This window comes from Acinonyx jubatus, chromosome C1 (assembly GCF_027475565.1).
Source record: "Acinonyx jubatus isolate Ajub_Pintada_27869175 chromosome C1, VMU_Ajub_asm_v1.0, whole genome shotgun sequence".
Taxonomy (NCBI): Eukaryota; Metazoa; Chordata; class Mammalia; order Carnivora; family Felidae; genus Acinonyx; species Acinonyx jubatus.
This window is the reverse complement of record NC_069381.1, coordinates 162,897,240-162,909,269: the sequence shown is the minus strand read 5'-3', so window position 1 is coordinate 162,909,269 and position 12,030 is coordinate 162,897,240. Positions and strand designations below refer to the sequence as shown.

Below are 12,030 nucleotides of genomic sequence, written 5' to 3'. Positions count from 1 at the left end.
AACTAGAACACTTTATTTATATTTCACCATTTAATTTTGACTCCAAGATACCACTGTTTTAAAATATAAAGTCATCTGATTTCTTTTGTTGTTTAGTTTTTGATATAATTTTTAAGGCCCTATTTTGGAGTGCAAGAGAGCTAATAGTGATGCATTCATACTTTGGGAACATGCTCAGGAAAAAGTTCTAAAATGGAAAACAGATGTCAATCAGAGCTTCTAGGTTGGAGATGCAGAGACAAAAGATTTGGCTGACAAAAGATTAATCTATTTTTTAATGTGAGCTGTAATATTTTGTTATTACTATATATTGTTTCATTTGGAAAATAAAACTCCTAAGGTACATATAAGCCATCTAATTCTTCAATAAACATCCTGACAACATACTGACGCTGATTCTGTGTTTCAAATCTTAGTCTGTTTAGAATCAGGAGAATGGAAAAGGTAACAAAGAAGCACAAAAGACTGGGCCATCTCTAGTCTAAAGACTGATTTGACTGTGTGAGAGCCAATTTGATAAAAACCATAACATTTACATGGATTATGCTTTATAAGACACATTAAAGTTATCCATATTTCCAATAAGAACAAAGAATATATGGTTAAAATATAAATATGGAAAGGGGTTTAATGGTTTGTTAGCTATTTTATTAGCATGTCAAATTTTATTTTTTTAATATATGTGTCTGAAAGTTTTATAAATTCTAATTTTACAAAACAATTCTCTTCAGTTAAATTGTGCTTAATTCTATGAGAGTGTAGACAAATACAATTTATCAGTGTTATTTATGCCTCACCTATGGAATGGTAAGGATGCATGCTTTTAAAATATCTCCTACTAAAGTATTTAGATTATTGGAATTTATTGTGTCTTTATTTTGAAAATCCAACTTGTAAAACAAATACTTCAAACACAAATGAAACCTACTAAGTAAGCTTTAATAGCTACAGGGATTAATGAATATTATAAATTTATAAATAAGTTCTTTATCATGACTCTAGAAAGTGGAATTTAAGTGCTACATAATAATATATGATAATTTACAATAATAATGAGGAGGAGATGGGACAAATAACATGACCAAATGGTTAAAACCCTTAATAGGATACTTTCTAGAAATGATTTGTACAGAGGATGTTCTTTTTCTCTTAATTTTTTTTTTACTTCAGAGAGAGACAGAGAGAGAGAGAGAGAGAGAGAGAGAGAGAGAGAGAGAGACTGGGGGAGAGGGGCAGAAGGAGAGAGAATCTTAAGTAGTCTCTATGCTCAGCACAGAGCCCAATGCAGGGCTCTGGTCATGGTCATGGGATCATGACTTGAGCCGAAATCAAGAGCTGAATGCTTAACTGACTTCAGACACCCAGGTGCCCCCAGAGGGGAGTTCTTGAAGTATTCTGGCATAGAACTTGTACAAAAGCCAACACAGTCCACTTGGACCATTCTATGTAAGATAAACATAACTGTGTATACATTTAACTTTTCACCTGACCTATTGGCAAATTTAACCCTGTTGACAATTCCCTACTTGAAAAAAATTTTCCTGGGCTTCTTTCACATCACTGGTTTTCCTCCAAATCCTCTAGATATTATTCTCTTTTGCTAGCTCTTGTTTGTATATCCAAACAAAATAAATTTTGGGGTTCCCTGGACTTCCTTCTTAGGTCCTCTTTTTTTTCTTCATTCCATACTAGCTATAAGGGTTTGTATCTACTCCCTTGGTTTTAATCACAAGCCTCATGCTAATGTCTCCAAAATCTTTAAATCTCCAACTCAGACTGTTTAGACAGCTAATTTTATAGGCTACATTCTTACATTATTCCCAAGTTCATTCATAGGAGTCTATTCAGAATATTCATTGTGCACTCAACAGATACAGTTATTTTGGTAGGACTACTGAGAAATACACAAAAACTAGTAAGGCAAATAACCCCTTAAGAGACTTATACATGAAAAGGCTAAGCAACCTAATAACGTGTGAGACTTGAAGACTCTGACTCCATGGGTTTCTGCTAAACATGGTCTCTACCTAGGTAAATGTTAGAGAGAAAAAACAATTTGTTAAATGGGTAACAAGTAAAGTTTCTATCAGGAATGTAGCTGCTTTCCATTCATTTTATTTATGAAAACTTTAGCTGATGAAGTTGTTTTAATTGAAAAGAAACCAAATATATAACCTGTATAAAACAGTCAGATGTCAGTAAGTTGATAATTTTTTTTCTTTACAAGATTTATCCCCTTGTTAAAATTTAGTTATCAAAAATTGTGAATAACAGATTGATACTATAAACTGTTGTTTTACAATGCATGGAATATGAACATCAATGCACCAAAAGTCGTAACCCATAGTAGACAAAGAATGAATGCAGAAAGTAAAAAGTCCTCTGGGGAAGGGAAAAAAAGAGTTAGGGTAGAACAAAAATGTTAAGATATGTAATATCTAAAAGGTAGATTCATGGGAATTTGTCATGTACTTTATTACTGATTTAATTTGTAAATTTTATTATTTTTTTAATTTTTTTTTTCAATGTTTATTTATTTTTTGGACAGAGAGAGACAGAGCATGAACGGGGGAGGGGCAGAGAGAGAGGGAGACACAGAATCGGCAACAGGCTCCAGGCTCCGAGCCATCAGCCCAGAGCCTGACGTGGGGCTCGAACTCCCGGACCGCGAGATCATGACCTGGCTGAAGTCAGACGCTTAACCAACTGCGCCACCCAGGCGCCCCTAATTTGTAAATTTTATAAAGAAAACATAAAATGTAAAGCATACCAGAATAAAAATGTACTAACAATCTTAACAGCTTTTATTACTGAGTTAACTTATGAGTCCATTTAAAAAAAAAATTTTTTTTTAACGTTTATTTTTGAGACAGAGAGAGACAGAGCACGAATGGGGGAGGGTCAGAGAGAGGAGGGAGACACAGAATCTGAAACAGGCTCCAGTCTCTGAGCTGTCAGCACAGAGCCCAACGCGGGGCTCGAACTCAGGGACTGCAAGATCACGCCCTGAGCTAAAGTCGGATGCGTTACCGACTGAGCCACCCAGGCGCCCCTTATGAGTCCATTTTTAATAAAACCACTTCACATTTCCTCATCGGTTTTTATTATTAATTCCCTAACCAATATTTGTATACCAACATTTGTGTATATGTGTATGTGCATAACATAAAAATAGAAATTATACATAATATCTTAAGTTGGATTTCTTTTAGAAATCACTTAAATACAAGTTAAGATCTTGCTTAATAGTAACCATCCAAAATCAAAAGCTAAATCATATATTACAAAAGAAGATTAACACTGGGTTTATAATTTTGGGGGATGTTCTAGAGAACCTTCAAGCATATTAAGCATTTAAGAATTTAAATCAAAGCTAGTAAAACTATAGACTGACACTTAAGTGCTCACTAAGATTCTTTAAAATATAGACTTCAATAACACCTTCCTTCTATGGGACATGGACAAATCTGTCTAAATAAAAAAAAAAAAGCTGGCAAATATGACATTCTGATGAAGGTGTTAATATAAATAAAAGTGATCACCTTGTTTCAATGTTTCTTTATAAAAATTTTAAAATTTGTATATTTGTGCACAAAGATATATTATTTCAACAACTCCTATAGCATAATATGAGACATTTTATTATATTTTACCTGTCCCAAGGAGCAGAAGTCTCAAAAGACTCTCCTAATACATAGTATTCCAAACCCAAGTCCTATTAAAAAAAAGACACAAAAATCAAGAAATTACAACAGATGCAGAAGAATCAAGAATACTGTCATATTGTTAGTATTTCACGTAATTGTTAATATCACATGTTTCTAATTTAACCTCCACTGTTCTTTACTCTCCACCCCATAAAAGCAATGGGAAGTGGCCTTGAGTATGAGCTACAACCTCCAGGAGGACAGGAACTTTGTCTTGTTCTCTTTTGTATCTCTGGCACCAGGCAGTGTGCCTGATACATGGCAGGAACTCAAATATTTCCCCAAGGAATGGAGCCTCTGAGAACTGTCTATGTACATGTAGAGGATACTAGCAGAACAGATTTTTTTTGGAGCCTAAATAGTAAATTAAACAACACTAAAAAGTGGTCATCAGGATGGAAGGACCAGGGCAGCAGGAAAGTAGGAGCAGGGGGGACTAAAGGAAGAAGGTAGATCTCCCTTTCCTGAAATCAACTTTTCTTTAAAAAACAAATTAGAAAATATAGTGCCTCTCTTTGTAGTAACTAAATAATATAGGATATCTGGAAGCACTTCTGCTAGGAAAATATATTTTATAACACATAAGATATAATGCTTATATGATAAGTAACTTATAATACCCAGAATACAATTCTGTTTTAATATCAAAACTGGAAAGAGCAATTCATAAGCCACCCGAGATGCAAAGATAGAAAGAATATTTTATAAGCAGAAAAATCAATAAATGTTAAGTTTTCACTTCTAGTAAGATGATTCACTTCAACTCTACCACTGGTTGGCAGGAAAAATCCCCAAATTACTGATCTAAAATGTGTTGCTTTTTTCTTGTGCATTCATTTACGCAGTAAACACATATGTGGTGACAAAGGTATTAAGCACTGGGAAAATAAAAAATAAAACAATCCCTCCCATCTCAATACTGCTTCTGATTCAGTTTTAACAGTGTGTAAGCTGTATTTGTTACAGTTACACATCATTTTCTAGAATTCTGAATTTAGTAATATGGGAAAATGGTCAATATACTTAGAAAATGCTCAACAAACAAAACTTGTGGATAACCAAAATGCTTACTATGGGAGACTCTGAGGTAGTAACAGTCTATGGAGGTAGACATTATTGTAAGACCTAAAATCATCTATTACTTTTCATGATCTGTAAATCTCTTAATTACAATTTTTAACATAGCAAACAAGCAATAAATGTAATTTCCCTTATCAGCGTGGGGGAATGGAGTGCCCAGAAAAATGCATATGCTTCAAATTCACTGCAACCTAAAATTTAGATCTTACCTAAGATTAGTTTTGAAATAAGAATACAATTCAAGCTTTCTAGAGAAGTAAAAACAAGTTTTATATAAGTTTATGTAAGTATTTCCTTCAGAACAATTTCCAAGTGAAAAATTAGAAAATGCAGTATTTGGGAAAGTCAAATTCTCAATAGGATATCTGAGAAATGATGTTTTAAAATAAGACCTTTCAAATTACATAAACAAGCAATATTTAAAAAATATAACCCTAACAATAGCAGAAAACAACTAAGAAACTTGAGTTTATTACAGCCAAAGTAGAAAAACAAAATAAGTAAATAAACTTTTGAAAGAATACTTTCATATCAACAAGTATAGTAGACTCTTGGACTAATAAAGTTTCTCACAAGTAGAAAATGTGGAATTAGAAAAATTTTAGAGCCCAAATACAAATTATTTCTTTAATTCTACATAGTAATCATCACCAGTGAACCAACTACTACTTAGAATCAAGTTAAATACCAATTTTTAATGAGTTAAAGAAAGATTATACATATTTAAAACTTGATTATGAATCAAGTGAGAAATGGTGCTAAATAAGACAGCTCGATTCTAACCAAGCAATGTTAGGAATGGCATGTTCAACTTCCAGACAGAGAAAGTCACCATTCTTTTAAAGAGAATGATCTATATAATCTTCAAATTCCTCAAAAGCAATATATGGAAGATTTAATTGGGATTCTGAAGGTTTGTAGCTAGTCCTACATTCATGTCAAATGATGTGCTACATCATACTAGGTTAAAACTTAAGAAAATAATTTTATTCATTCAAAGTAAGAAAAAGGATTATTTGCAATGTAAACTGACAAGGAAATATGAGATAACTTACTCGAATATACGCAATGACATAGGTCAGCAAATAACCTCTCTGTCCATTATCTTCTCCAATTGCCAACCCACTGTAATTAAAGAACTGTTAATATATTTCATATGTATTTATGAAAAATATACAAAAATAACCAAACTAATATAACACCTCAAGGTAACTGTTTAACAGATTAACATATATTATACTGCATCTCATTCTTATTGTAATCTAATTTATCAGAAATATATCAAAGAGTTGTCAAAAGAATAAGCTTGGAGAACAAAAACCTAAAGATACTTTTAATATTTCAGTTTGGTCATTAATTTCAAACTTTCATCCAACAAACTAATAAACTGACTCATGAACTCAACTACTTCTACCAACATTGACAAAAGTACAGAGAACTAGCCATGAGAAACAAGCTTAAGTAAACTTTAATAATCTTTACAAGCATACTAAGATACTTAAAATACTTATTTTATTCATATATTTTATCCATATATTCATGTGTTACTATAGCCCTATTCATATTTAAAGATGTATAATGATTGACTATATCTTCCAAATACCAAGAAGTTTTCTGAATACCTGGGTACATAGTATATGAAGTATTAGACACACTGTTTATTTTATGAAAATATGAAAAGTATGACAAAACATACTTACACAGAAATATTAAAGTTTATGAAGCAGCATACAGATAAGTACCAGACAAAGAGGTAAGGTTTTATTACTATGAACACATCAACTATCCATTTCAATTTGAAAGTAGTTTTATCCACAGAGATTATATTTGGTGATCTAATTAGAACTAATCCCATATAACATATAATTCAGTCCAAGCACTTTGCTTTGTGAAAATCATTCTTATGTTAAAAGACTAAAAATGATTATTGATTTTACTACCTTCAGTAAAGAGCTTTTAATTTTGCTTGTTTTCATCATCAGGCAGAAATTAAATTTTAACTATTCTTAGTCAACTAAAGAAAACTTACCACAAACTCCCAAAGTATCTACCAAAAAAAATCCCTCAATAAAACCAGATAGAAAACTGTGACTTTCTTGGGTCATAATGGATGGTTAACTTCCATGCCTCTCCCCTCAGTACCCTAATTGCTCCTCCTTCGTCTCAGTATGCTGAACCCTTAACCATGGTGTTGCCCAAGACTCGGGTCTTGAGCCTCTGTTAGTTACACCTCTTCCGGAAAAATCATTTTTCTTATTACTTCAGTTAACACCTATGGTGAAGTTCTTCCTTCCCCTGAAGTTTTGCTTGGATTTGGCAGTAAGTAAACATAGTAAGTGAACAACATAGATGTGCCCTTGTGCTATACAAATAATGTAAGGCAACTGTAGGCTAGGATGTATAGGCCAAATCAGATATCCTTATAGCTGCATACACACGACTCAGTATCACCCAGAGAAGTGGCAAACACTTGATGGAAGCGGCTCTAGTCTAGAACCACTTGGAGATGGGGTGCAAAGAGATGAAACAAGAGGGGTTGTTCGTATTACTAGAATGTTAATGAGCAAAGAAGACAGAACCTAGGTCAAGCAGTTGCGAGTGAAAAGTAAGAAGCAACAATATAATTCTGGGTTGGATACAAATGGATTTGAGGTGAGAGGTAGGAAGTCAAAGTTCCAAAACAAAAAGGCAACTAGTCAGAAAATTGCTGTGGCAAGAACCGGGAGGAAAATATCTGAGCCTATACCTCACATAGATACAAAGCAGTCAGATACTGAGTCCAAGAAAGAAAAAGCACTACTGAGCTGGGAAATAGGAACAATTCATTCTGGGCCTAGTGGTAGAAAGAGAGTGAAGACTAGCAAATGGTGCAAGAGACCTGCGCTGGGAATCCTTGAGAAGGTGCATTCTAAGCGGAATTTGGTGAGAAATAACAGATATGAACCTTTAGTAGGCTTCTTTTATATCAGATGAGAAAAAGTCCTTCTTGCAGTTCCAGGTCAAGCCATTTTTCTTTAGATACTCTTCTAGAATCTCTTGGAGCAGGGAGGGGTGGAGCAAAGGGGTCAGGAGGATCAGTTCCACTTTGGAATTCAGTGTGACAAACCACACAGAAACATGCATTTTCTTATCCCAAACAGGAAGAAATTGATGTCCATTCTAAATTCATAAACCCCAGGGGCGCCTGGGTGGCTCAGTCGGTTGAGCGTCCGACTTCGGCTCAGGTCATGATCTCGCTGTCCGTGAGTTCAAGCCCCACGTCGGGCTCTGTGCTGACAGCTCAGAGCCTGGAGCCTGCTTCGGATTCTGTGTCTCCCTCTCTCTCTGCCCCTCCCCCACTCATGCTCTGTCTCTCTCGGTCTCAGAAATAAACATTAAAATAATAATAATAATAATAATAATAATAATAAATAAACCCCAAAGGAGAAGGAAAGTCATTCTAGGCTTGCTTTTCTGAATCATAGGTTTCCCTGCAAATTTAGCTTTTTGTAACTTCTTTCTCACTTATTCTCTGTCTTACATTTTTAACTTTCAGAACTCCATCTTCTAGACAGGATTGCCTTAAAATACAACATGTAAACAATAGTAGGGCATTGAAATTAAATGCTTCTAAGTTGCCAATTACATAGCAGCCACTCCAAAAAGGTATACGAAGATTCAAACTACTTTATGTTAAAGTAGCAACATCGATTCCCTACGTTCTGCTCCCCATCGCAAATTTCAAACATCAATTAACAAGATTCTTAAATTTAAACCTGTTTCATGAGAAAGGGCTGGGAAGACTAATGAAAGAGGAATGAGAGACAATCTTTTTATATAAAAGAGCCATCTGGTGAACCTAATCACTCTCATGTTGAATTACATTAAACAACTTAAGCACACACTTTAAAAATAACAATAACACATTACCTTAAGTTCTATGGTAAATGTCAGTACATCTGTCATGACTGCTGACAGGGAATGTTTATTCTGTTTAGCTCTTAGAGAAGTTAAAGTATATTACTAGCAAGCATAGATAAACAACCGAAGTATGATTACTCAACATTTGCCTATTATTTTCCACTGGATCATATGTATTCAAAGGTATTTAACAGTGTTAGGGTAGGGGTGGAAGACAAGGAGGAAAATGGCTGAAAACACATAAAAATGTCCTAAACTGTTGGGAGTAGTTTATTTAAAAACAATCAATTCAGAGTTAATGAGGGGGTAGAACAGAGGATAAAACTAAAGAACAGAAAATAAAGGATAGATTAATAATGCCCTAATTCAAAATAAAATACATGAGCTAAACTAACTTATGAAACTTTAGCAGAAAGGAATTCAGTGGTACTTTCCTCCTTCTAGTTATGTAGAAGAAATCATTGGGGAGCAAGGGTTGGCCCAGTGGCATCGTAAGTAAGAAAAATATGTCTGACGGACTTCCAAGCTGTATTACAAAACTGTAATAATCAAGACCATATGGTACTGGCACAAAAACTGACACTCAGATTAATGGAACAGAATAGAGAACCCAGAAATGGACACACAAACGTATGGCCAACTAATCTCTGACAAAGCAGGAAAGAATATCCAATGGAATAAACACAGTCTCTTCAGCAAGTGGTGCTGGGAAAACTGGAAGTGACATGCAGAAAAATGAACCTGGACCACTTTCTTACACCATACACAAAAATAAACTCAAAATGGATTAAAGACCTAAATGTCAGACAGGAAGCCACCAAAATCCTCAAGGAGATCCTCTTTGACCTTGGCCACAGCAACTTCTTACTCAGCATGTCTCCAGAGGCAGGGGAAACAAAAGCAAAAATGAACTACTGGGACCTCATCAAAATAAAAAGTTTCTGCACGGTGAAGGAAGCAATCAGCAAAACTAAAAGGCAATCAACGGAATGGGAGAAGATATCTGCAAATGACATATCAGATAAAGGGTTAGTATCCAAAATGTATAAAGAACTTAATCCAACTCAACACCCAAAAACAAAACATCTAGTGCAGAAATGGGCAAAAGACATGAATAGACACTTCTCCCAAGAAGACATCCAGATGGCCAACTGACACATGAAAAAATGCTCAATTTCACTCATCATCAGGGAAATACAAATCAAAACCACAACGAGACATCACCTCACACCTGTCAGAATGGCTAACCTTAACGACTCGGGCAACAACAGATATTGGCGAGGATGTGGAGAAAGAGGATCTCTCTTGCACTGCTGGTGGGAATGCAAACTGGTGTGGCCACTCTGGAAAACTGTATGGAGGCTCCTCAAAAAATTAAAAATAGAACTATCCTATGGCCCAGCAATTGCACAACTAGGTATTTATCCAAAGGATACAAGGATGCTGTTTTGAAGGGGCACATGCACCCCAATGTCTAGAGCAGCACTATCAACAATAGCCAAAATATGGAAAGAGCCCAAATGTCCGTCGATGGATGAATGAATAAAGAAGATGTGGTATAGCTATACAATGGAGTTTTACTCGGCAATCAAAAAGAATGAAATCCTGCCATTTGCAACTATGTGGATGGAACTAGAGAGTATTATGCTAAGTGAAATTAGTCACAAAAAGACAAATATTGTATGACTACACTCATATGAGAACTTTAAGATACAAAACAGATGAACACAAGGGAAGGGAAGCAAGAATAATATAAAAACAGGGAGGGGGACAAAAACATGAGAGACTCTTAAATATGGAGAACAGAGGGTTACTGGAGGGGTTGTGGGAGGGGGATGGGCTAAATAGGTAAGGGGCATTAAAGGAATCTACTCCTGAAATCATTGTTGCACTATACGCTAACTAACTCGGATGCCAATTTAAAAAATAAATTAAATAGGGGTGTCTGGGTGGCTTAGCGGGTTGAGTGTCCAACTTCAGTTCAGGTCATGGACTTGCGGTTCATGAGTTCGAGCCCCACGTTGGGCTCTGTGCTGACAGCTCAGAGCCTGGGGCCTGCTTCGGATTCTGTGTCTCCCTGTCTCTCTGTTCTTCCCATGCTCGTGCTCTCTCTCTCTCTCAAAAATAAAGATTAAAAAAAAAAGTTAAAAAAAAAGAAAAGAAAAATATTTCTGAATATTTCAGTGATTAGAACCAAGAACTAGTGTGTACAGAGAAACATGAGGAAAACCAAGAGTGCTAGAAAACTACATGGAGATATTTCCAAGTATCAAATCAAAATCAAAATAGCCCTAAGCCATCTAATTACAGCCTGGATTATCAATACAGAAGATTTCTGCAATCTAAATGAAGGAAGACAGGATGAAAGCATATTAAGAAATTATAATTATAACATAACTAGTAAGTAGCAAATAACAACAGCAAAAAAAAAAAATGAGACCTCAATCGGAGTCTGAGTTTTAATGCTTTGCCCCTGCTTTAAATAGGTATCTCATTTACTATAACCTATTTTTAATGGATGAATTTGATATAAGTTTTGTTTGGTATAAGCAAATTGCTGGAATTAAATCAAGAGTTCTGGGGCTTCACTATCCGTATCCAGAAAGACCTGGATTCACCTTAAAGAAGTTCATTCTTACTTTTAAGTTGTAAATGTCTGGAATCACTTGAGAAAAACAAGACTTACATTACATGACAAGGGAGTTCATGACAGTTGGTGGCTCAACTTAAAACTGACAAAATGGCTCTAATAAATACCTAAAGATTAAAATATGCTCTTTTAAGGGTGGCACAGCAGTTAGACATAAATGAAATAGAATTTAAAATGTCAGGGAATGACATTTAGTTTCATTAATTCTTTCAACAAATGTTCAATTAAGTGTCTAGTATATACCAGGCATCAACAGTGATGTCCAAGAAGAGACAGTTGAAGAATTACGTCTTACCTCACACAAAAAGGCATTTTGTCATCATACTACCCCAGTCCAAGAGGAAACGTAGCACATTACTAACTAGTAATGATTTTGTTGGCTACTCTGAATTTTAATTACAATTAGAGGTACTACAAAGTGGAATTTCTCTGCATCTGTATGCATGTGTTGGTGTGTATGCTGGAGGCAGGAAGGGTCACTGGGGGGACTGAGGTGAAACTAAGCAAATTTAACCTCATATAAAGTAATTCAAATATTATAGCATCCATTTCCCTACAAGTGCTCCTGAATAATTTTGACGTCCCAATTAAATATTTCAATATAGAAAAAACAATTTTTAAAAGTTTCAGCCTCTAATATTTAAGGCTATAACAGAAATTAAAAGATTTAATTTATATATAAAAGATTTTAAT

The 12,030-nt window shown here is 34.8% G+C and overlaps 1 protein-coding gene across 1 annotated transcript in view; it reads right to left on the bottom strand.

Annotated features, from left to right (window-relative positions):
- AGPS (alkylglycerone phosphate synthase) overlaps positions 1 to 12,030 on the bottom strand; it is a 141,810-nt gene that overhangs the window by 28,155 nt on the left and 101,625 nt on the right. Inside the window, exons 15-16 of the mRNA XM_053215320.1 lie at positions 5,843 to 5,912; positions 3,654 to 3,715 (exon numbers count right to left, since the gene is read on the bottom strand). Of these exons, the coding sequence (XP_053071295.1) occupies positions 3,654 to 3,715; positions 5,843 to 5,912 (132 nt within the window). The remainder of the gene's footprint in view (positions 1 to 3,653; positions 3,716 to 5,842; positions 5,913 to 12,030) is intronic.